This window comes from Lipotes vexillifer, unplaced genomic scaffold, assembly GCF_000442215.2.
Source record: "Lipotes vexillifer unplaced genomic scaffold, Lipotes_vexillifer_v1.1 scaffold543, whole genome shotgun sequence".
In the NCBI taxonomy this organism is placed as follows: Eukaryota; Metazoa; Chordata; class Mammalia; order Artiodactyla; family Lipotidae; genus Lipotes; species Lipotes vexillifer.
The window spans coordinates 1834433-1859582 of record NW_006799055.1 but is presented as its reverse complement, the minus strand read 5'-3'; the positions used below and the strand labels follow the sequence as shown (position 1 = coordinate 1859582).

Sequence of the window (25150 nt, the reverse complement as noted above, 5' to 3'; positions counted from 1 at the left end):
CATTCCTGACATTTAGACTGTCTACAGTTTTGTTTTGTTTCTGTTTTTGCCATTACAAATATGCTGGAATAAACAGCCTGTGATCTTTGTACCCATGTGCAAGTATTTCTGCAGGACAGTCCTGGAAGTGGGTCGTGCATTTCACATTGCATCTGTGCATGTGAAGGATGTGCATTTCACATTGTGGTAGATACCAACATGGTATTTCATAAGCACAAATCATTTTTTAATAATAACCAGATAAACTCTAGAAGCCTCCCAGTGGGATTGGGATTGACTCACAGTAGATGCTCAACAAATATTTGTTAGACAGATAAACAGCATGATTACTCTTCTCATTTCAGACATGGGCTTAAGGCCCAAAAAGGTTAAAGGTTTTGCTCAAGGGCACTTTGAAAGAGCTTCTGACTCATGGCCTTTGTTTGACATTCTGCCTTTCCAGTTTCTCCTAGAAACAGATGGCCAACCAGTTTAAACAAGAAAGCTTGAATGAAAATAGTTTTTTAGGAATGTTATATAGTGGGTGATTTGGCAGTCTTTTTCAATCAAGGCTGATGGCTTAAAAAAAAAAAAAAAAAGATAAGCATTTATACAGATACTACACACCCTATTTCTCTATTGCATAGAACACATTCTCTGGCCCTTTAAAAAAAAAAATTGCCAGTCAGGATTTCCCCCTCAAATTCATCTCTCCACGCATTGATGCCCCTTTAGCACAGAGGGAAAACCAGGTTCTTTTGCTTAGATTGTTCCATTTATAGGCAGAGCCATTGGGTTATCTTGGACCCACAGTAGACAAGCATGGGGCAGCTGACTTGCCTCTCCTAGAGATGGTGTGTGGTAGTAAGCAGGGAGACAAAACTAGCTGAGGAAACAGATTTAGTTTCAACTTATCTCAAGGCTGGATATACTAGCTTGCCTCCAGAACACAGGCCAGGACCATTTTCAGGATTTTGGAGCAATAGATCATTTCTAGGAGGCTGGGCCTCTGCAGCCCTTCTGTAGCACTGAGGTGTGGAGGCGGGTGGGGAGAGCCTGGCACCCAAACCCTTAGTTTTGCACTGCTGAGCTGTGTGGCCTTGCAGAGGCTGTTTAACCTTTCTGGGCCATGTTCCTTCATCTGCAAGTTGGGATAATAATATCTACCTCACAAAGGCTGTAGAGAGAAAAATAAGAAAAGTGGCAACTTCATGCGGTTCAAGCTACTAAAGTAAAGTACCTAGTCTGGTGCTTTCTCACATAGAAGACATGTTGATGCCTCTTCTCTTGAGAATCTGAGTGGGAGTGGGGTATGGGGGGTGCTGGACTACAGGTATTCTCACAGAGATGCCCACCATCATCTGGGTAGTTCACCTTGAACAAGGCCTGCTTTGCGGATGCAAAGCTCTTTTCCTGGCTACTTTCAGAGTAGAACAGTCAGGTTCGTTGCAGAGTTTTATCAGAGCCTTCACTCAACAGCCTTTTGAAGTGGAAAAATATTATTACATGGGACTTTTTACAATGACGGTGTCACTGCTGGATGAAAATGAAGGCTTTGAAGTCTCCCTCAGCACATGGGCCTTTCTGCTGGAGCCTTTGCCAGCTACTTGCTTGGTTGGGTGCATAGCTTTCTATGCCTCAGAATCCCCTGGCAATATCTTAGAGACTTTGGAAAGCTGAAAATTGCCCTTTGGGTTTTCAGTCCTGTTTCTTTTTGGTTTGGGAAGCTTAAAATGCATTGAAATAACATGACAATTTCATCACAGTGAAGTTTTCTACGCTTTAAAGGACCTATGAGTCTTGGAGATGTTTGGTTGACGTGACTTGCAGTGACTTTTCATTTTCACTCTGTCTTAGGGTGCGGGTCGTAAATCACAGTGTGCTCCGTCTCTACCTCCCAGAGCTTCACAGGGTGATAGTATCTTCAACATAGGAAGATCGTTTGTTGTTTTCGGGTGTGTTTTGTTTTTATTTCTAAAGAGGAAATGTTTAATGGGTGGGACTTGACACTATAAAAGAGCTTGAAGTTCTGATCAACTCAACTGTTCTAGCTTCATATTCTTACTTTATAGTGAGGTTCAGCCCCAGCTAAGCCTTTGAGATTTATGACGTACAGCTAAGTTGCCATCATAACGCCATAGTGGATCATATTCCCAAACTTTGTACCTGTGGTTCCTGTGGGCTTGAGTCCCTGGTAGTCTAGAAAAATCTGAGATGTGGTAGGAGAAAGATCTCTGAGGAGACGGAAATCATTTTCCCGTGGATAACGCTGAACTGTTTCCTTTCCAAGGTTTATTCTGAGCTCCTGCTGGTCTCATCTAAAGCTCCGGAGGTCAAGGGGCTTCCAGCAGAAGCAAGTTTTGTGGCCAGAGCAGAAATGGCTTCTGTCTGTTCCTAGGCCACACCCAACTTGTGCCAGCATTTAGGGAACGTAATGGGTGAGCTGAAAGCCAAACTTAAACCATCCATACCTTTCAGCATTTTTACAGCCACCGTCCGGCATGTAGGTGATTTCTTAATGCCAAATGCAGATGCTTGGACCACTTTTCCAAAAGCCCCTCTTCCAAGTGATTTGCCTACAATGAAAAGAAGATGTTGGTTTGTTTGCCAAGGCAGCAGGGTGAGTTTAAGTCTTTTTTCAGGAAGAAAGGGCCTTTTCCCTGTGTGTGTATGTGTGGCATGTAGCTCTGAATGGAATCTCCAATGAACTGACCCCAAAAGGGTCAGGACACATTTCTGGGGTATCTTCCTTTCAACTCTTTATTGTGCTTCTGTGTTGCCCTCATCCTTCACACCTAGGCTAGGCCCCTAGAAGGCATTTGGTGCAGGTGGATGGTCAGTTTCCTCTTTTACAAAGTCCTTCTTGTGGGGAGAGGCTACCACATCCTGAGTGGGTCTTTTCCATTGTTTAATAACGTTATAACCACAGAAATTTCCCTGTGTTTAACCTAAGCCCCTTTTCTTGCCACTTAAGCTTATTTCTTCTGATCTGTTTTCAGCAAAGGGAGGAAACTGAGAAGGGGGGTTACTGCTGTTGGTTATAACGATGCTTCAGAGCTACCAAAAAATAATTAAGTCGTTTCTCAGACCTCCTTGCCAGGCAAGATATTCCCAGTATTTCCAACGTGTCTTTACATGATGATTATAAATCTTCATGGTTCCAAACATGGGCCTATCAACCACTGGTAGTAATCTGTTTCAACCACAGAGAGGTGGTTGCCAGATGCAATAACAAAGTGAGATCTCATTCACGGTACCCGGTATGTTATGTCGTAATGACTGTTAAAACACTTTTTTTTTTTTTCTCACCCTTGAATGAGACAACTTCACTCAGAGGGGCAATGACCATGTCTGAATCTTCCCAGAACTTGGCCTGGTGCCTGGTGCACCTGGGTCCCCTGTGTATTAGTGCGGAATGAAGAGTCGCATTTGGGAATTTGTGAGATGCTGACAGCAAGTCTCATGCAGTCCTGGGTAGCCAGAGGGGGGCCCCCGTGAGGTGCACACCTGAACGGTGCACAGAGATGAGGAGGGACCACCCCTGCCCCCAGAACACCTCCGCCACCTTTTCTATCAGGGCTTCCTTCTGCTCCACCAGGAAACAGGTTGCTGAGTACAACCTAGAGAAACTGTACACTCAAGCATGATACGGCAGAAGAAAGAGTGAGCCTGAGAAGTCGCCTTTTTTTTTTGGTCCTTCTGGCGGCAGGTGGCGGCGGGGGGGGCGGTGTTGGAAAGCCAACAAAATGCCTCTGGTCAAAAGTAAGTCCTGGTAGGGGGAGTGTTACCTCCACACACAGCCTCCAGTTCCACCCAAGTCCTCGTGCTGAGACTGTTCTGATAATGCGCCGTCAGTGAGCTATCTTGCCCTCCTTCTTTCTTTCCTACCTCCTTCATACGCCAGTCCCTTCCCCCAAAGGACACGGTTTGTTATTTGTGTTTTAAGATTCCTAGAAAATTGGTAATGAGGCTTTCCTGCTTCCTCATCCTATTAGAAGCTTTGTACTTTTATGTGCAACTCCCACCCACCACCCACCCGAGGTCATGTCCAGTGAGGATGTGGAAAGAGCTCCGTCCCCAGTGACATCAGCGGCGTCTCCCCGCCTGGGTCTCACGGGGACACGCTCTGCGTTAGGAGGAGACACTGGTGAAACGACACGCTTCCCCTGGTCAAATGTGCACCTGTCGTGGCTGATCAGGTCATCCTCCCAGAGCATGCTCCATGGACAGGGATAGAGTCTCTGCTCCCTTCTTCAGATAAAAGCATCCAAGAAATAGCAAAGTCAGGAGTTCTCGTTTAAATAAAAGAGCCTCCGGTGGACCCTGAAATCACGTATGGAAAACACACTGGCAGATACCTTCTCCAGATTGTAAACATAGGCGCGCTTTGGTTAGAGGCTTATCCCTTGCTTTTGTAGGGTAAAAGAACACCACCTCTTCTGCACTGCCTTCTACCATCTAATATGAAAAGTGTCCTGAGTCTGAGGGTGAAGAGCATCTCTGTCTTGGGACAGCTCTCCACAGGGTCCGCAGACCCCTGCTCGCCTGGGGCAGGCGACATCCTTTTCCTTTCCACAGCTTCTGCCCCCATGCGTTCCCTTCTTAGCCATCACACAAAACACTTTATTTTGACAAGTGTTTGGGGACTTTGCTTTGACCAGTGAGAAGGCGCTCGTACTCGCTAGACTTCCCTGTCTTTTCATTTATTCTCTTGGAAGCTGACTGCCGCCTCGAGCACGGCCCGAAGCTGTCACGGGCTCTTTAACCATCTGGCGCGGTTGCGATCCTTTGGCAGATCTGCAGTTCCAGGGTCTGGGGAGCCCCGTCACCCCGGATTCGATCTTTTCCCTTAAAATCCTCCTTGGTGTCACCTAAATGCCACTGACTTGGAAAAGTGCTAGGTCACTGTCATACCACGAGAGGATATTGGATTCTCCTTCGAGAGTGACTGGCCAGGGTCCCTGGGACACTGTGGGGAGAGTGCAGGGCAGCCCGGGGCTGAGACCCTCTTGGGCATCCAGGGCTCATCTTACACTAGGCAGCACCATCCACTTGCCACGTTCCACACTCCATGTGTGCTTTCCCATGTTAGGTAATCCTGACTTGACTTTCCAATGGGAAGATGCACTGTCAGGCATTATCCCAACTTCTGTGATAAATGCATAGAAGTGGAATTCTCGCCCAGCTTGAGTGAGGCACGTCTCTAACGAAACAGGGTTTTTTTTCGTCCTGGGTTTCAGGAATTTCAATGGTAGCAACACCTTTGACCCAAACTCTCAGTCTGTCTATCAGGTGCTATCAGTTCTGACTTCTGTCACCAGGGCTGGGAGTCGTAACCCAGAGTACGCTCAGCTGAAACCAGAAGCCGTTCGCTCTGTGTATTTCTCTACATTTCTAACCCACTGCAACTCTGCCCATCAAGCCAGCTTTTCCTCTTCATCCAGACATAATTTTGGTTACTTTCAGTTGCCAGACGTTACTTCAGATTACTTTCTGTCATGTTTTTTTTTTTTTTTTTAAGTCTTTATTGAATTGCTTACAATATTGCTTCTGTTACGCGGGCCTCTCACTGCTGTGGCCTCTCCCGTTGCGGAGCACAGGCTCCGGACGTGCAGGCTCAGCGGCCATGGCTCACGGGCCCAGCCGCTCCGCGGCACGTGGGATCTTCCCGGACCGGGGCACGAACCCGCGTCCCCTGCATCGGCAGGCGGACTCTCAACCACTGCGGACTCTCAACCACTGCGCCACCAGGGAAGCCCATGTATTTGTTTTTTAAGCCAAATAAATCTCCTCTGGCCCTTGCAGCCACACTCTGCGTTGAAAGGCAGAGTTAGCTGATTTGACCCACTTACCCTCATCCGTCAAAAACACTCACATGTACATTAGCGGAATCATAGCATCTGGCAGCTCCAGGAAGGAAAGGAACCAAGAGATCTTCAAGGAGACTCTTCTGAAACGGGATTCTCTAAACTCACAGAGCCCCAGGGGAATTCTGGTAGAAGGGTTAGCATTCTCCCTTGATGTGCCATCAAGGATCACAATGGTACTAGGCCAAGGAATGAAGAAATGGGACAGAAAGCTCGTGTTTCCTATACGGAAAGACGCGTGTCTGCTTGTGACTAATAACTCTGGAAAGCAGTGTGGCCTGAGAGTGGCTTACGGTTGTGGGAAAACTATCCCATGTTCCCTGCCAAGGTCACTGGTGGGGTGGGCTGGGCCAGCTGCCATATAATTTAGACTTGCAGAAGGAACTCATCTAGTGTGCCACCTGCCCTGAACTACTCTAAATTTAGTTGATCCCCCCCCGACCCCCCCGTCGGCAGCCATTGCTGGCTTTCGCCTGTCTCTCCAGCCTTTCACTGATTCCTAATTTTCTTCCCCAAGCCAAACAGCAGGCACTCTTGGGGCCAAGTCTTCTTTCTCATGCAGGGAGAAATGTAAGTGGACTCATTTCAAGGCCCAAGAGAACAACAAGAAAAGCCATTTCTCCCTCTCTGTCCCCTCATAGCCCTACCCCAGTATAGTCTGCATTTGGAGGAGCAGGGGCCATGCGAGTGAATTGGAACAACAGGCTCTTCGGGCAACAAGCTCCGCGGGCTCCATGATCTCTTTTCTTAGTTCCGAATATGAATGATTCTGGCACACATAGGAGAGAGTGGAAAACTTTCAGAAGCCACCATCCAAATATCTGGGCAAGAGTGTCTGAGGCTCCTGTTGTTCCGAAGCACCGTGGGCTGGAGGTTCATTTGCATTGTGCTGTCTGAGCTGGAGAAGATGGGGGTGAGCTGGAGAGAAAGCACGTTGGCCCGGTGTGTGCAGCGCCCCTTTTCCCTAGGAAACAGCGATCCCCCCTCTTCGTAAATGACACGTAAGTGACATTGGTTAGAGGCTTATCCCTTGCTTTTGTAGGGTAAAAGAACACCACCTCTTCTGCACTGCCTTCTACCATCTAATATGAAAAGTGTCCTGAGTCTGAGGCCCCCCAAGGGCTTTTTTCTCTGTGTGGACATTTCAAACACCCGGGGAAATTCAAAGCATGTACTTTATCGGTTCGTGCAGAGGGGGTTTTGATCCTCAGCCTTGCAGAGCCCCAACCCTTTCACCATATGTTTGGTTCTACTGCATCTCCTCATCCTGAATTGTGTTCTACGTCACCAATTTCTCATCTACGAAAATTTCATTATTCAAGAGTGTCTGTACTTGTAAGACTCTCTGCTGGAACTGAGCTCTCCCCTTCCCCTCCACTTATCGGCTTTTACAGCTGTGTCCTTGTCCCTTCGAGGGGACAGACTCAAACACCTTTGCATCCCCAGCGCCTAGACGAGCATCTGCTGCTCGGCGAAGGTGCTTAATAATTGTTGAAAGAATTAACAGGTGCTGCCTTGTCCCCTTGACCTTCTGTCTTAGGATTCTAGAGACTTCTTTATCTCTGTGTCCATCTGCCTTGCTGGTTTGTGAGCAGCTGGAGGGTAGAATCCCGAGTCTCGTCGACTTCTGCGTCCCTCAAGGCGCAGTGCTTTGCAAGTAGTAGGTGCTCGGTTATGGGTTTAGGAATCTGTGGAACAAATACCTTACCCAGTTTAAGTCTCTCCCGGGCAAACTCCCACTTGCTGGCATCGTAAGGGAGCCGTTCACACTGCTCATCCAGGGGAACTTCATCTGGGTCCACGATAATCGACAGGTAGTCAGTTTTAATCTCGGAAGAAGACTGAGAAATAGATCTCAAAGTCACCAAGCAGGAAACAACTTTAAAAACCCAGATATTCAAGAAACCACACTTGGCAACATCGGCTGCTATTTTGGTTCGTAGGGTTGAAACCACGTGGTGGGGAACAGAAGGACCCTCTGCATACACATAGACACATCACACGTGAGCGTGCAATTTTCATCAAGCAACCCTGTACTATTCCCACAATGCATTTCCTCGGCACCCGCTCCACCGTCCTGACTCAGACCAAATGCACTCAGATCCTGCTGTGATCCTATTGCTTGTGCTTAAACAAGCAATAGTCCTCTGAAAAAATGCAAGGCATTTTAATAAAATTATTCCAAACTGTGACTAAAAATAACTTTCCATGACCATTCTCCACATGCAGGAATACACACGACAGATGAGTCAACAGTGGGCTCCATGACTGTGGCTTTTCTACATTTGCAAGAAAGGCCCGAGGTGGCAAAGTAAACCCAGGATCCCTGGGATGGCTGACAGGCACATTTCACGTGAAGTGTTTAAATATACTCGGAAGGCCTGGCCCCTTAGTTGCTGCATCAACCTGAAAAGACTAGTGAGATTAGTATAAGATTTTCCTGGAGCAGTTTAAGAAAAAGGGTTCTGAGCTCAGCACTTAACAAACACTGAAAAGTCAGTACTTCTGAAAGAATGAAATAGAGGAATCCACCAACAAGTAGGCTACACAAGTTTCCTGGTGACCAAAATTTTGTGAGTCCCTGTTCCAGATGTATTGGATTCATCCAAACAGTTCAGTTTGAATTTGAGTTATTTATATTAAAATTCATGTAAAATGCAAACTTATTCAATATATTGCAAGTTCATGTTTACCGTACATTACTGTGACTCAGATGCGGGAAAAAGATAATTAAAAAAAGGAAAAATGTACAAAAAGGAAAAAAATTATCCTCAATAAGAAATAGGAGTTGAGTATTTCAAAGGCCAAGGGGTGAGACTTACACACAGTCACATTCCAAGTTCTTTTGGCCACTGGTCAAATAAATAAGGTGGCATCTACCTTCTAGTGCTTGTTTTATCTTGGTAATGCAAATTAAGCCCAGAAAACACCCTTTATTTCAGATCATACGTAACTGGTTTTACATTTAGTGTCTTAGGTTCACATTAATGGGTGATGCCCCGTTAATATTAATTAATTGTAGAATTGACTGCGTTTCTGTGGGCAGGACAGACGGCAAGTATGTTTGCCTATATATACTAGGTTTTGATAACTCTTGCCTAGAAGTTATGTACACTTCATTTAAATGAGTTTGAGGCCTGCCCTTTCAGTGCACTTCCCTAAACAGGATCAGAGTTCAGTAGAGAAGATGAACCTCTCCATCCACCCGATTTCACGATTTCACACCGGCCCACATTCTTCGGCCCTGACTCACCCCGTTCTGGGCTGTCACAGCTCACCTCATCCATCACTTGCAATCTGTCTCTTTCTCACAAAAATTATCACTAAAATGTGTGACAGATAGCTCAAGGCAGGAAGATGTGCCTGGCCTCCACGACGAGTGGAAAATGGAGAAAGATAGGGAGCACGTTTGTCACGAACTGCGATTGCCAGCGGTGTTAGACGGGAGGGCCCCAGCCTGTCAGACGCTCGTGCGAGGCTGTGCGGCTAGAGAGGAATATAAGTTCCTACGCCAGGGTGCTGGGTGTTCATTAGTGCTCACTGCTGGAAGAGGTTTCATGACTCAAGCTTTCAATGTCTGCTGTAGCCACGGCCGTGAGAAACGGTCTCCAGTCTTCCAAGAGCACAGGAAGAGCTAGAGCCCAGCCAGGGACAGCCTGGGTCCTGCAGGAAGTGAGGGAAGGTGGGCAGGGGTCATGGAGGCAAGGCAGCAGGCCATGAAGGCGGTCTTCCCACATGGCACCTGTGGAATCTGCGCCTCATCTCAATAAGGTGGATGAGAGGAAACGCCCAACAAGCCTTCAGGAAGGGCTCTGAGACGAGTATGAAAGTAGAATCTTGGTTGACAAATATTTATTCCTTCAATTGACATTAACACCGAGCAGCCACTAGGTGCTTGGCATGGAAATTGCACCGCCAGGCGCTTCAGAGTCCAGGCTCTGCATTTGACAGCCTGGATTGGAATCGGACCAGCATATAACCTTGAGGAAGGTGCTTAACCTTTTTAAGGCTAGTTTCCTTGTCTGTAAAATAGTGATGATAATGGTACTTATCTCATAGGGTTTCTGTGAATATCAAATGAAATAGTCCACGTAAAGCAAGTACGGCCTGGAGTACAGGAAGTATGAATAAATGTTAGCTTTAGTTGTAACACTGGGCTATGCAGGGTGAGGATAAAAAGAGAAAATACAGGGCTTCCCTGGTGGCGCAGTGGTTAAGAATCCGCCTGCCAAGGCAGGGGACACGGGCTCGAGCCCTGGTCCGGGAGGATCCCACGTGCCGCGGAGCAACTAAGCCCGCGCGTCACAACTACTGAGCCCGTGCGCCACAACTACTGAAGCCTGCGCACCTGGAGCCTGTGCTCCGCAACAAGAGAAGCCACCGCAATGAGAAGCACGCACATCGCAACGAAGACCCAAGGCAGCCAAAAAAAAAATAAATTTATAAAAAACAAACGAGAGAAAATCCAGCCCTTATCAGCGAGGATTTACTCTGAGGTTGGAGAAATCGTCTGGAAATAATTCCTGACACCTTGCTCCCCCTCACCTCCTACAACCAATTACTTCTCGAATTCTATACGCATCCGGTTACTGATAATGATAATTTCTTGCTCTCATCCTTTTTTTTTTTTTTTTTTTTTTTTTTTTTTTTTTTTTTTTTTTTTTTTTTTTTTTGGCGGTACGCGGGCCTCTCCCTGTTGCGGCCTCTCCCGTTGCGGAGCACAGGCTCCGGACGCGCAGGCTCAGCGGCCATGGCTCACCGGCCCAGCCGCTCCGCGGCATGTGGGATCTTCCCGGACCGGGGCACGAACCCGCGTCCCCTGCATCGGCAGGCGGACTCTCAACCACTGCGCCACCAGGGAAGCCCTCTCATCCTTTTATTGACATTAAAATTTCCTAAATTTTTATAAATACAAAGGATCTCTTCAATTTAGTCCCAGTTTGCCTTTCGAGTTTTATTTCCACTAGGTTCCTCTATGCAAGGTAACCAGACTCCTTCCCTAACCTGGGGAGTGGGCAGGAGTTCAGGTGGGCTGTGTCTTGCTGCTTTTCTTCCAGCCACAGCCTTCAAAGTCTGTCTCTAAGCTGGGCTTTCTCTGAAGTTTTTCTCCCCGTCTCGTCCTTTGAACTCTGTAGTCTTTGTACCTCCCTTACAGATCTGGCAAGTTTTGCTTTTGTTAGCTCTGTTTCCCTATATGATGTACCTCCCCTTTCAAAACCCCATTGTTTAACTTTCCTTTCCTTCGAAAGCAGTGACCTTCATTGTCACGTCTCAAAGCCAATCACTCCATACAACAAAAGCCTGATGTTACTTACTCACCGTGGAGGAGGGCTGCCATCCCACATACCGACACTGTAAAGTACACCTTCCTGGTTCTGAATAGCAAGTCTAAGGTCAAACAACCTGGGTCAAAACTCAGCTCTGACTCTGACTAGCTTAGTGACTTTGGGCAAGTTACTTTACCTTTCCAAGCCTCAGTTTCCCCCTCTATAAAATGGGAATAATAATATATTTACCTCTTTGTGTTTTTTTTAAGGATTGAGATACAACATAACGAACATCCCACAAGGTGCCACAAAGACCTGGCACATTAATAAGGGCTAATAGGGACTTCCCTGGTGGTCCAGTGGTTGGGACTCCGCACTTCCACTGAGGGGGGCGCGGGTTCAACCCCTGGTCGGGGAACTAGGATCCCACATGCCCTGTGGTGCAGCCAAAAAAAAAAAAAGCTTTCTAGTAAGGGCTAAGATATCTCTAGAAATTGAGGAAGCCTCCTTGATACCTTCCAAGTCCTGTTGATTTTATCTCCCAAATATCTCTTGACTCTAATCATTTAGACTAAGCGACCATCATTTCTTTTTTTTTTTTTTTTTTTCTTCTATTTTTGGCTGTGTTGGGTCTTCATTGCTGCGGGCAGCCTTTCTCTAGTTGTGGCGAGCTGCGGCTACTCTTGGTTGAGGTGTGCGTGCTTCTCATCGTGGTGGCTTCTCGTTGAGGAGCACGGGCTCTAGGCACGCAGGCTTCCATAGTTGTGGCACGTGGGCTCAGTAGTTGTGGCATGTGGGCTTCTGTAGTTGTGGCTCACGGGCTTTAGAGCGCAAGCTCAGTAGCTGTGGCGCACGGGCTTAGTTGCTCCGTGGCACGTGGGATCTTCCCGGACCACGGCTAGAACCCATGTCCCCTGCCTTGGCAGGTGGATTCTTAACCACTGCGCCACCAGGGAAGTCCCTCTCTCTCTCTTTTTTTCAAAAATATTTATTTATTTGGTTGCACTGGATCCTTAGTTGCAGCTCGCGGGCTCCTTAGTTGCAGCATGTGGGATCTAATTCCCTGACCAGGTTCCGAACCTGGACCCCCTGCATCGGGAGCGTGGAAGTCTTAACCACCGTGCCACCAGGGAAGTCCCGTGACCATCATTTCTGACTTGGACTACCAAGGTCTTCTGCTAGGTTCTTCTCTATTCACTCTTGCCCACTCTGGTCCTTTCCCCTCATACAGCTGAAATCATCTTTCCAGACACAGATCTCTCACCCTTACAGTCACCCACCTTTGCTTAACCTCACCCCTTCAAGGCTTCCTCTCACTTCTAAAACACAGAGGGAGTTTCTTCCCGCAGCTTACAGGGCCCTGCCTGGGCAGCCACTGCAGCCTCTTCTCTCCTTTCCTGCGCCCCCTTGTCTCTCATCCCCACCTCTTCCCCGGGTCAGTCTCTCCTCTTCACTGGGTCCCCTCTGCTTGCTCCAGCCCCCAGACGTGTGCTGTCTCTCTGACTGCAGACTTCCCCTCCCTTATGTGTTGTTTAGTCGGCTTTGTAGCATTTGCTCTGCACTCTTGTCAGAGGTCCCTACACAGGGTCTGGCACTCTGCCCCGAGCAGGCACACGGGAAATATTTGCGCCATGAATGAATAAGGGTTGGCTCTTTCCCCCACTAAACTTCAGAGAAGCAAACTGTGCTACAGGCCTAATGATAGGAATCTGATGTCCTGAATTCCAACCTGAGCCTCACACTCTAAAGAACTTAATTTTATCATGGGGCTCAAAGAGTATGGAACGGCAGAGATAAGACAGAGGTGGGCCTTTAATTTGCTTTTTACCTTTTGGTTCTCAGCAGAGATTGAAGTTAAGAACATGAAGGCTTCCCAGGTCTCATGTTGAATTTAATTGAAAGACTTTATATCAAAAATGTCCCTTCTGTGTCTGGGAAATAGTCATCTGTTCATTGCTCTAGCTTTTGTTCTGAACACCCCACGTTAGGGTTGAGATACTTTTTTTTTTTTTTTTTTTTTTTTGGCCGTGCGGCATGCAGGATCTTAGTTCCCCGACCAGGGATCGAACCCGTGCCCCCTACAGTGGAAGTGTGGAGTCTTAACCGCTGAACCACAGGGAAATCCCAAGAGACGTTTTAATGATGCATTTGCCGTGTTCACCAGGTCAGAGGGAGGAACAGAGTGCCATCTGTTCAGGGCCTGCTCTGGACAACAGGCAGGCATTCTGGGGGGGGATCCGTGCATGATGTCACTACACCAACGGCGCTGCTAGGCATTTGGGCAGATTATGCAAAAAGGAGCATAGAATTTCATCTGAAATGTTCTTACCCTTTTCAGTTTTCGGATAAAGAGAGTTAGCAGGAGCCAGAAGAGGGTTGCAGCCACACAGGTACACGTCAGAGTGATCAGCTCCAGATTAGACTTGTCTGAGGTTCCTGGAGAGAGAAAAACACCAAGAGGGCGTTAAACAGCAACTCGCAAACTCCGGGTCTGTGATTTGACAGGAGAAAGTCGGTGACCTGGAATGCTTCATCACAGAATGCAGTCGGCTGACTGGCGCAGGAATTGGCTTCCAGGACAGAGCCTCTTACCTTCTCGGTCCGGTAGGGTCCATGCTATTATCATCATAAACTTACATGGAAACGAAAAGACTTTCCAGAAATTTTGCTGTGGAGTTTGCAAACCATCCCAGAAATAGAGGAGAAATTAACAATGGGAAAAAACATTAAGGCAGGAACAAAACCTCATTACAGCGCTAAATCTGGACTATATGAGATCTCCCTAATGGGTTTTAGAGGAAATTCTAAAGAAAAAGAAAAAAAAAAAGACATAAGAAGTCTCCCTGGGGACTCACAAAATTCTTCAAAGTGGGTTTTAAAAATAAAAATAAAACCCCAGGACTGTCACAATTGCCTGCTCACTCCTTTTGGAGCAGCCAGGCCAGCGCTCCGCAGTCCCGCTGTTCACGTCTGGGGCTTCTCAACAGGCAGCCTGCAGGGCCAAGCGCAGCAGAGGAACCAGCTAGAGCCGGTTCTTCCCAGTCACCTTATTTCCCAGAATCACACAGATCAAAAGCCGAGCACTGTTTCTCCATGACCAAAAAGAAAAGACCCAGCGTATCCAAGACAAGCTTCCGGAGAGGACAGTCTTTGGGATTTGTAAAGGAATGCTCCAGTGGGCCAGAACAGTGGTTCCCTGCTTCTTGATTCCAGTGGACACTTGCCCAGGAACTCTAAAGTGATGTTCCTTTCTTTGAAATTCATTAAAAGGAGACAGAGTCTTAGTATTAAGTTAGGCCAAGATCAAGTGAGACGTATTCCTTTTAGAAATGGTGAGAGACTTCCCCGGCAGTCCAGTGGTTAGGACTCCAGGCTTCCACTGCATGGGGCGGGGATTCGATCCCTGGTCGGGGAACTAAGATCCTGCGTGCCGCGCCGCCCGGCCAAAAGAAGAGAGAAGAGAAAGAAACGGTGATGTGGACGATGCTACTTTTTATTGAGCACTTCTTATGTGCGAAATCCTCACACATGCCCGATGATATAGGGGCAAGAATATCCCCATGTCATGGATGACAGTTTTATCTGATGGGCTCTTTGTTTTAACTCAACAAAGAGTGTTGAGTCCTGCCCCAGGCAAGGAGATGGGAAGGTGAATAAGGGAAAGCTGCTGTCACTCCCCAGGAGCTCACTCACAACCTAACCAGGAGGCTTAAGGCAAATACAAAGAAACTAGGTACAAAGAGTTTCGAGATGAGGGACTCTAAAGCCTTTTGGGAGAGGTGACATTTGAAATGGATTTTGACCTACAGGGATGAAGGCAGGGGAGGGCATTATAGGCAGAGGGAAGGGTATGTGTGAAGGCCCAGAATTGGGAAACAATAGGGCACTGACGGGAGTATAATGCAGGATGCGGGACGGGACCAGACCACAGAGAATTGTGAGCATCCCTGTGGTTTCAACTCAGTGCTGTGGGCAGCTGCAGCCAGTGAAGGTTCTCTGCCCTCAACAGTAGCAAATACACAAGCTAAAACCCAGGCCACTTCCCTTTCTTCTCTGTTCAGCCACCACATACCTACACTTCCTGTGGCCATTATCCTCACCACGGCTAGAGGGGAATCTGGCTTTTTCTGTCTTTTCAGCCCATCCCCAAGTCCTGCTTATTCTGCTTCCATGGCTCATGAAATTGTCAGCCCCTGTCCTACCACGTGATCACCACCTAAGTCCCCCTGAATGACCGCATCAGCTTCCTAACCAGCCTTGAGTCCCCAGTCTCTCCTCCGCTCCAGCCCGTGTGATCTTCCCAAATCATGGATTCCATCCTGGGACTCCTTAAATTCCACCATTGCTGCCCACCGTCAGCCCCGTCAGGATAGAAGCCCAAGCCCTTAGGTCCTTTCTGCCCAACCTTACCTGTTTCTTCAGCCTCATCTCCTGCTGCCCTCCCACATGCTCTCCATCAAAATACTTGTAGTTTCGTAAATAGACCAGCCCTTCTGCACCTCTGTGCTTTGGCCTTCGCCATTTCTCTACCGGGATGTAGGCTTCCCAGGGCTGAGGTCACGCCTTATTAATCTTTCTATCCCCACTCACCGAACTGGGTGAATAAGCGGATAAATCATACTTTGCTTTGTCTCCAGAGAGTTTCACGAAGGTTTCAAAGGGTTCCGGGCCCAATTCCCTTTCACGTATATTCATCTGATAAACACACGGAACATCACCCGTGTCCCAGGCTCTGTTCTGAGTGCTGGTGTACGGTGGTAAGTGAAAGGGCATGGAATGGAGCCCACAGTCCGGTGTTGAGGTATGAACTGTCGGGTGTGTTCCAAGCACAGCGTGAAGCTGTAGGTCCTCTCGTTCGCTGCTGCATCTCTGGAGTGGAGAAGTGTGCCTGGCACGTAGCAGGTGGGCATCCTGAAAGTGCTGGGTGAGTGAGTGCGGGAGTGAATTTGGATTCATTTGCTGCTTTGGCATCTTGTGGTCACTTTTCCCCTGAATCTCCTGAGACTGAGAAGTTTCAAAGTATGACCACCTTTTCTCTCAGTATGTCCTCTTGATGGGAAAACTGTAAGCGCAAGTTTGTGAGTTTGGATTTCCTCCCCCGCAGTAAGAGGTTTAATGTTGCCTTGCTGTATTCACACATGCACGCACGCACGCACACACTTCTTTGCTTATGCTGCAAATACGTTTTGTGGAACCGAAAAACTGATTGGGACCTACTCCAGGGCACAGTGGCCTTGGGCTCCTGGAGATGCTGAGAGCCATCTTAAGACACGGCACTGTCTGCATAAAACCTCTGCAGAGGCCTCCTGCACGGAATGCCCTGGGAGAGACCCCCCTCTCGTTGTGGGAACTTTCCCACTGCATTCCCCGGGGCAGGAAGTTGACCCCCCGAAGTAATTCCATGGTCCTTACTCAGGCAGAATTCCCTGCAGTGGGAGCAAATGTGTTTGTGTGCACTTAGGCATTTAAGGAATCATCTCATTAAAAACATCTTCAAGATGAACGTTAATTAGAAGGGAAAGGTCTATTTCATGTTCTATTACGGCTGACTGAGAACTAAACTCATTTTGTAAGACGTAGTTTCTAGGCGCTACCTCTATCTTGCCTGATAACTTGATCTCCATCTTTATTTGGAAAGTAACTATTGGGATAGTCTGCTATAGGTTAACTTAAGTCAGCAGCGTCTCTTCCCATCCAGCTCTTGGATGTGTTTTCAGAGGTCAGACATCCACACGCTGGCCGGACTACACCCAACTTCACCTCACTGGTGTCAGCTGATGAACTCGGTGCATGAAATAGCCCAGCTGCAGACGGCCCGCGAAGGAGGCCAGTGGAATGTGGGTGGGATTCGACAATACTAGGAGTTAGCACTGGATCTCAGGGATGTCCCTCCCGTCTGATGTGTGTGAGAGACCAGCACCAGGACATGGTACAAGGGTATCTTTATATTGGATAATGACAAGAAAGGTGGCTGTTTCGAAAAGGTCAGGTATTTGTACCTCTTATTTCAGGTTGCTGACCTGGCTGCCCAGAACATTCCATGTCAGTTAACTTCCCAGGCTTCATCCCATCCCTGCTGGGGTAGGAAGGGCAGGTGCCAGACAGAGGAAGAGCTGATTTCTGAAGATGGTACGCCTTGTCTAGAGTCTGTACAGCTGGGCGGTGTCTTGCCGTCCTGCCCTGGGCCTTTCTGCTACTGATGGCAGCTCTGTCTGCGTGGGGCCCGGGCTGTGTGATGTGGCAGCATCACACCAGCCCTGACATGTGGTTCTGAGGGGGTACCAGACTACTTGAGTCAACAGGCAGCTCAGCTCGTGCAGTATAACTGGGTGGTGCCTCCCAAGAAGTTGGGGAAACTCCCCAAGCAAAAGACCAGGGTCCCTGGCCCCAGGACCTTCCTTAACTGCAGAAAAGGAAGTCTTTATGTGACCCTACAAGCAGCTATGTCTGGGGTCAAGGACTCTGTGCCCCAGATCCCTCATCCCTAAAATGTGGAAGTGACAACAGCACCCCACCTTACGGGGAGATGGTTAAAGCCAGTGTGAGCTGTTACTTTGAAGGCCTCCCCACACGCCCGCCTTTTCCTTTTTTCCCCTTCTTATTACTTTCTGGACTTCAAGTGCAAGATGGTTTTCTTCATCCAAACACATTTCATATAACACAATTTGTCTTTTCCTTCTAAAACGAATCAGACTTTGACCCAAGTACGGATCATTTGCTACGAACAACTGCGTTACTTTCCCTGAGAAATTGGCCTGACGCTGCAGCCTGGCTTAGGAGTTATTCTCTGGTTCTGGCATTGTTTTAATTTGAGGTAACTGTTTATGTGGGTTTACTGCCCACGAAGCTATTAGGGCACAGAGAGGAGGGTGTGTTTCTTGTTCATTTTGCGTCTTGAGCACTGGCCTAGTGAAAGTCTCAATAAATATATATGGATGAAAAGAAAATCAGTACACCTAGACCTGGCCTCCCATGTGAGCCAGTCAAGCAGTGCTACCTCCTTTGATTTAAAATCCAGTAACCAGTAATCCAGTTAACCTTATTATGTAAGTCTCTACGGTTTATTGGACATTAAAATTGGCCTTCATACTATTTATGAAGCTTTATAGGAATCTACATAGATTCGTGTACAGCCATCAACTTGGAATCCTTCTTAAGGACAGTGATTGTATGTAGGCATACTCTATTCAGATTAAGTCTAAAGTACATTTCAAGAGTAATTTTAAGTAAAGATACTTAAAATTGCTATCCTATCAGTTCTGTAATACATTTTTATCACAGGAAGTTAAATCCTTAGGTCGAATAGGAATTTTGTGGTCCAGAACACCATCTGTGTGACTTACTGGCTAAGTCTAGAAAAACTATAATACGGAAAGTTTTGTTGAAATGGAATTTGGTTTATCATATTAACAAACGATAGTGTTAACTAATTTTGAAGTTTTTATCATATGCCAGATATGGTGTTAAATGTGTTAATTCTTGCAACAACCCTATAAGGTTGGTATGCCATTATTCACACCCATTTTGCAGATGAGCAAACTGAGGCTCCAGGAGGGAAGTCATTTGTCCAAGGTTGCACGGCTCCCGAGTAGGGACGCACCTGGCTTCAGAGTGGGGCCTCTTCCCCACCAGGCTGAGAGGCAGGAGAGCAGAGTGGTTAAACAGGGATCCAGTTCTCTCAGCACTGCCTCTTCCGAGCTTTGTAACCCTGGACAGGGTCCTAACCCTCTCGGGGCCTCGGATTCTCACTTGTCAGTAGGAAAAAAGACCCTCATTGGATTGAAGGAGGCTAATGCGTGTTATGTGCTTAAAACAGTGGACCACACGGTCAACAAGCATAAGATGTTGTAATCGAATTCCATCACCATTTTTTGCATTCTTGATCAAGGCCAACTTTATGTCATTGCTTGGGTTTAATTACAAAGGCACGCACATCCCGCCCCCAGCCCTCCCATGTGAAATTAGTGAGCTGCCTGCTCAGCTGTCGGTCTCTCTCTGTTCTCTCCTGGGGAAACCCTTCTGAACTGCCAACACCCATGAGAGGAGTGACATCAGTCACCAACATCTTCGTGTCAATTAGTTTATCACATCCTCCCTAGTGCCAGGAGAGCCAGGGGGAGAGAAGTGGGGGCACGCAGGCTTTAGGAAGAGAGGAGCTAAGGTAGGGGCAGTCAGAGATCAGAGGAGGCTCAGAAAGGAGAGATGCCAACTCAACGCTGGCCAAGCGTGATGAAGAAAGGCTGGATACCCAAGACAAATCCCTTTTGAGCTTTTCTAACTCTTTACTCTTGGGACTTTGTTCAAGATGTTAAAGAACATAGTGTATCCTTCCTGCCATGTGAGTCCTTTCCTGAAACGTGTTAATGTGCGATTATTGTGGCACAAAATTTACAAATCGCACCTGTGGTGCCATCTGAAGTATTCAGACTGCCCTGAGGCAGTCCTGTGCTTTCCATGATTTTTGCATCCCTCAGCCTTCCTCAAAAAAAATGTTAAAAATGGTAACTATTCAAGTTGTTTTCTCCTGTGTGATTATAAATGCTACTATAATGCTTTGCTGTTATTTCAATAGCAAAGCCTAAATCTGTTAGAAGAATACACACACACACACACACACACACACACACACACACACATATAGTGGTTGTTACTAATAATGATAAAGTATAGTTTATTTTAAATCCTTGGATGAAAATGTGCCCCCATTGCACTGTAACAGTCCCGTTGAGTTCCACGGGCTATGGCGTGCTATGTTAATTTCAGAAATTATTTTGGTTAGTTACAGTTTTGTTGCTGTTGTTTTTAATATTAGAACTTCCCCTCTGAGCACTCCACGTGTGCTCCTGAGCAGTCCAAACCAAACAAGACCTGTGATTATTTAAAGAAGCCACTTTGATTCCCCAGTCGGCTCATCCTTTTCAGATACAAAAATAACACATTGTTTTATCTATGAGTATAAGAATCCTTTTTCAAAGGAAATAAAAAGAGCAGACAGTTTCCTTCCTGGCTAATTTGTGAACCTCTTTAAATATGTTAAACATAGCCACAGACACAACTTATTTCCCTGGTTTCACTTCCTAAACTCAACCTGACAAGATAGGTCAGTGTGAAGGGTCTATACTGCATATATTAGGAAATCAAGTCTAAAGCTTTTTTACTTTTTTCTATAAATTTATTTATTTTTGTCTGTGAAGGGTCTTTGTTGCTGCGCCCTGGCTCTCGCTAGTTGTGGTGCGCGGGCGCTACTCTTCGTCGTGGTGCGCGGGCTTCTCATTGCCGTGCTTGTGGAGCACGGGCTCTAGGCGCGCAGGCTTCAGTAGTTGTGGAGCACGGGCTCTAGAGCGCAGGCTCAGTAGTTGTGGCGCACGGGCTTAGTTGCTCCGCGGCATGTGGGATCTTCCCAGGCCAGGGCTTGAACCCGTGTCCCCTGCATTGGCAGGCGGATCCTTAACCACTGTGCCACCAGAGAAGCCCAAGTCTAAAGCTTGAGTCACCTAATTTACAGCCACCAGAGTGAGAAGAATAAATGATTTAGACTCCAGAAGCAAGAATCTAACTTCAGTGATGAGATCACTAGGCAGGTACTGCCTTTAACCGTTCTGAACAGCATCGAAGGATGAAATTTTTATTCAATGAGGCCAAAGTACTTCTGTTCGAGATACTGCGTCTCATTCACAAGACGCACATACTGTCAACTTTCAGAAGTTCTTCCTATTCAAAATTATATCTTTATGTGGAGCTGAAACCTGCCTCTTTGAAATTTTACCACCATCTCCCTTCCTTGGTTCTGGTTATCTTTTCTGGTGAGTCAAAGAATGAGGCCAACATCTCCTCTGTCTGAAAGCCCTTTAAATATTTGAAGAAAACAATCCTGTCCTCCCCAAGTGGACTCATTTTTAGACTAAACATCCTCATTTCCTTGCACTGTTTTATCATTACCGTATTAGGATATGGCTTCGTTTGTTTATGCTTCTCTTAGAAATAGGTACAGATATTTCATGTGTGGTTTGATGGCTGATCAGGTAATTTCTCAGCTGACCACAGTTTTTCAGCAGAGAGGCTGGATACAGCCATCACTCTGAGAGCAGAGAAAGAGTTACAAAAGAGGGCAAAGGAGGAGATGGTAGAAAAACTATAAAAAGCAGACACAAGAACTCAAAACAGGGCTGTTGGGGGCAATAACGGGTGAAAAGAAGGAGTCATATATACAGTGTCTGCAGCTACCTTGCAGATTAGACCGTTTCTCTAAGTGATATTGAAGATTAATGCCCTGTGAGGAAAAAGAGATCATGAACCAAAAGTAGCAATTCCTCGGGGTCGGGGAGAGAGGGATTGGGCGTTTGGGATTAGCAGATGCAAACCATTATATAGAGAATGGATAATCAACAAGGTCCTACTGCATAGCACAGGGAACTATATTCAATATCCTGTGATAAACCATAATGGACAAGAATATGAAAAAGAATGTATATGTGTAACTGAATCACTTTGCTGTACGGTAGGGTTAACACATCGTAAATCAACTATGCTTCAGTAAGATAAACTTAAAAACAAAAGTACCAATTCCTCAGAAAATTCAATGGACCAGCCAATAGGAAATGGTTAGAATTGTTTAGACTCTGTCATTGCCAAAGGGAGATATCAGTGTGGGAGGTCCAGAGCTGCCACATAACTCACTGTCTTCTTTCCTGCCCCATCCACTTGGCCAATCCAACATCCTGCAAGGCCTCCTCCAGAGGTCAAGTCACTCGCCATATCATTTTTGGCCTCTAGGAAGTCCTTTAGCCCTTATCAGCGGCACTGTGTAGTCTGTCTTATACAAACTAGGGTTTCTGTGTTACCCACGGGAGGAGCTCAAAATGTTCATTGATCTGGTTCTAACGGTTTCATGTTCCCCTTAATCGCCTTCCAACTAGGTTTTCAAAGCACAGAGAGGTTAGGGATCGTGACTTGCATGTCCATATCCTGCAGAGTCCTGGGCAAATATATAAGTGGTTGCCTTCATTTAATTTGGCTTCTCTCTAATGCCCTCAACAATATAGTGATGTGTTTCTTTTTTCAGACATTCACTGGTGGTTTTCTAAAGAGATTAATCCAACGAACATTTCTCGAGTGCTCTGGACCAGGAGAGTGAATAATGCGCAGTGATGGGCATTGTATTAAAGGTCCATGCCAAGTGCTGTGGGAGCACGGGGTTCAGGGGGCATGGTGGTGAGACACGAGGGATGAGGTGTAGAGAAAGTGACCCAAGAGCGAAAGTGAATTTTAAAAGATGAGTAGGATTACTATATATAAAACAGGTAACAAGGACCCGCTGTAGAGCACAGGGAACTCTACTCAGTATCTTGTAATAACCTATAATGGAAAAGAATCTGAAAAAGAAAAGAGATAAAAAAATAAAAGGTGGGAGTAGGATTGTCTGGGGGACAACAAGCCGGGAAGGAAGGCTGTTCGGACAAAAGGAAAACGACGTGTAGAGGGCAGAGGACCAGGGGGAGTGCAGTGTGTTCCGGTTTAGTCCAGGTGGGGGGCGGGCCTGGGGCGTGTGAGGGGATGAGAGCTGAGGCTGGAGAAGCATGTGCAGGACCGAGCGCGCTGGGGTGAGGATGATGGTAACCACGAACCGCTGCAGGATTTCCTTCAGAAATTCTTACATATTCTGAAGTCTACCGGGGAGCATTTGCAAACAGGCTACTGAAGAAATTCCATCTCTTCATGGAAAACCTCAGCGAGCCATAGATGTGTATACATCTAAGAGGCGCCAATTCGAAGACTTTATGGTGCTATAAATGTTATGTTTTCTGGGATGATTTTTGGCTTTGGAGAATTGAAATTGAGGTCTAATCTCTGTTCTAAATGGAAGCCACGTGGCCAGAGTTTTTGCTCTGGTTTTGCTGCTCAACAAAACTGTCTGAGGAAGCCCTTGGGATATTTTTCTTCCTTGTGGTCTGTTTATTATGTGTCACTTCTCTCTGATAGTATTTTGCAGCCTACTTCGTGTTAAAAAACCAGTTTATGAAAACGGTGGGAAGAGCCAGCATATGTGTAACTGGTGGGAACTGGAAAAAGAATGGATAATTTCCAGCGTGTGGGTTTTTTTCTCTCTACACCCGTCTTCTGCTTTCTTGGATTTCTTTCTCACAGGTGTGGCCACTCTGGTCATTCTCTGTGGGTCAGTGTCATGGCTCTGGCAGCAGCTGGCTCTCCTGTCTTCCGGGAACTACTGTCCCCCACGGAGACCGTGTTCCGACGGTGGCCTGTGTCCTCACCTTCAGCCTTGCCAGGAGGGGGACCAGCCAGGCCTTCCCAGCGGGACGGGGAGGGGAAAAGGAGGTCAGGGAAAGGAATAGACTGGAGGGGCAGCGGGACACTGGGAGGTGGAAAGTTCAACAAACAGGGAAATAGGTGTCTGAGCAGCTTCTCGTGCTTTCTGGAGCAGTTGTTTACCTTGCACGGTGAGGTATGCCGAACTCTCCGCGGACCCCTTCTGGTTGGTGGCTTTGCAGTGATAGACGCCTTCGTCCTCTTCAGTGACTCTTTCGATAAACAGCGTGCTGCTTCCTGGTCCTAAAATAATTCCTGGGGAGTGAGAGATGTTTAGATTAGTGAGCCTGGATGACACACCACAACAGCCATTTCTGTAACACAACCCTCTTCCTATCATTATGCCTTCAGACGAGGAAATCCAAGCTCTGGTTCACCTGGGCCAGGGCTGCGTATTTGTTCTCTCTCCTCCAGGCTTTTTCGTAGTACCTTTTATAGCTCTGAGCCCCTACTTTGGAGATGCAGATCTGACCCAGGCCAGAAAGAAATGAGATGGGGCTACCGCCCCCCGGCGAAAGAGCACACATCAAGGAGGCAGCGTATCTAATAATAATAATAACTACCATTTCCTCAATGCCCGCCGTGTGCCAGGCACGACCGACACCCCATTCCTATGTTGACAACCACCCTGTAAGGGGTTATCGTCTCCATCTTTCAAACGTGGACACTGAAGTTTGGGGCTCTCTCTCTCTCTCTCTCCCTCTCTGTCTGTCTCTCTCTCTCTCTCTCTCACATCTTTCATTAGGACTATTTCAACAGCTTCCTTACTAGTCTTCTAACCATCTGTTTCAACCACTTTAGTCCATTCTCTCTGTAGTACTACCAGAGTACACACACACACACACACACACACACACACACACACACACACACACACACACACACACACACACACACACACACACACCAGCAAACAGAAAATGTTTGATGCGTGAGAATAAATAAATGTAGCACAGCGGACCCAATCAAATGTAAAGTGTGGCGGGGGTGGAGCTCAATAAGAATAGGCCATTCAGGGAAGGCGTCATGGAGTATATGGGCCTTGAGTTGAGGTCAGGTTATCAGAGGTGATGGGAGAAGGGACCATTGAGAAAAGGCAAGACCCTGAAATGAACGCGCACCAAGTGCTTGTTCCGGAATAAATTGACCCCGACCAGACCAGAGGCTGTATTTTGTTAGTTGAAATTGTTTGTATTCTCCTGATTATAAAAACTATATCTGATATCGAAAACTTGAGAAATACTGGAAAGCATAAAGAAAATGTGGAAAGACAAACAAACCTACAATCTCACCCCCGGTCAGTTCTCCTTTTAGTCTTTTTAAAGTGGCCTTTTTTACACAGCTTGTTCATTGACATAATGACTATTTTTGAGGTCCACTGTGTACTGGACACTAGTCTAGATGCTGGTGATATGGTAATAAGCAAAGGCAAATGAGTCCTTGCCTGCAAAGGGCTTAAATTATAGTTTGGGAGAAAGAGCAGTAAAGAATGTCATTTCAAGTAGCCATAACGTTCGTGGAGGAAATAGACCCGCGTAAGGAGGTCACAAGTTGATGGGGTGTTTTGAGGAGACTCTGAGCACGTGACGTTTTGAGCAGAGACCCGGGAGGTGGGCAGGGGTGAGCAGGTGAGGACCTGGAAAAGGGCATTCTAGGCACAGGGAGTAACAAATATAAAGCCCGTGGGGCAGGAAGGAGCTTGTTTAGGGAAAG

General features: G+C 46.9%; 1 protein-coding gene across 2 annotated transcripts in view; it reads right to left on the bottom strand.

Annotated features, from left to right (window-relative positions):
* Positions 1–25150, bottom strand: part of FLT1 (fms related receptor tyrosine kinase 1) — a 177855-nt gene that overhangs the window by 25586 nt on the left and 127119 nt on the right. For both annotated transcript variants that reach the window (XM_007471438.1, XM_007471439.1), the window contains exons 15-18: positions 23561–23692; positions 13443–13549; positions 7555–7687; positions 2451–2555 (exon numbers count right to left, since the gene is read on the bottom strand). In XM_007471438.1, the coding sequence (XP_007471500.1) occupies positions 2451–2555; positions 7555–7687; positions 13443–13549; positions 23561–23692 (477 nt within the window). The remainder of the gene's footprint in view (positions 1–2450; positions 2556–7554; positions 7688–13442; positions 13550–23560; positions 23693–25150) is intronic.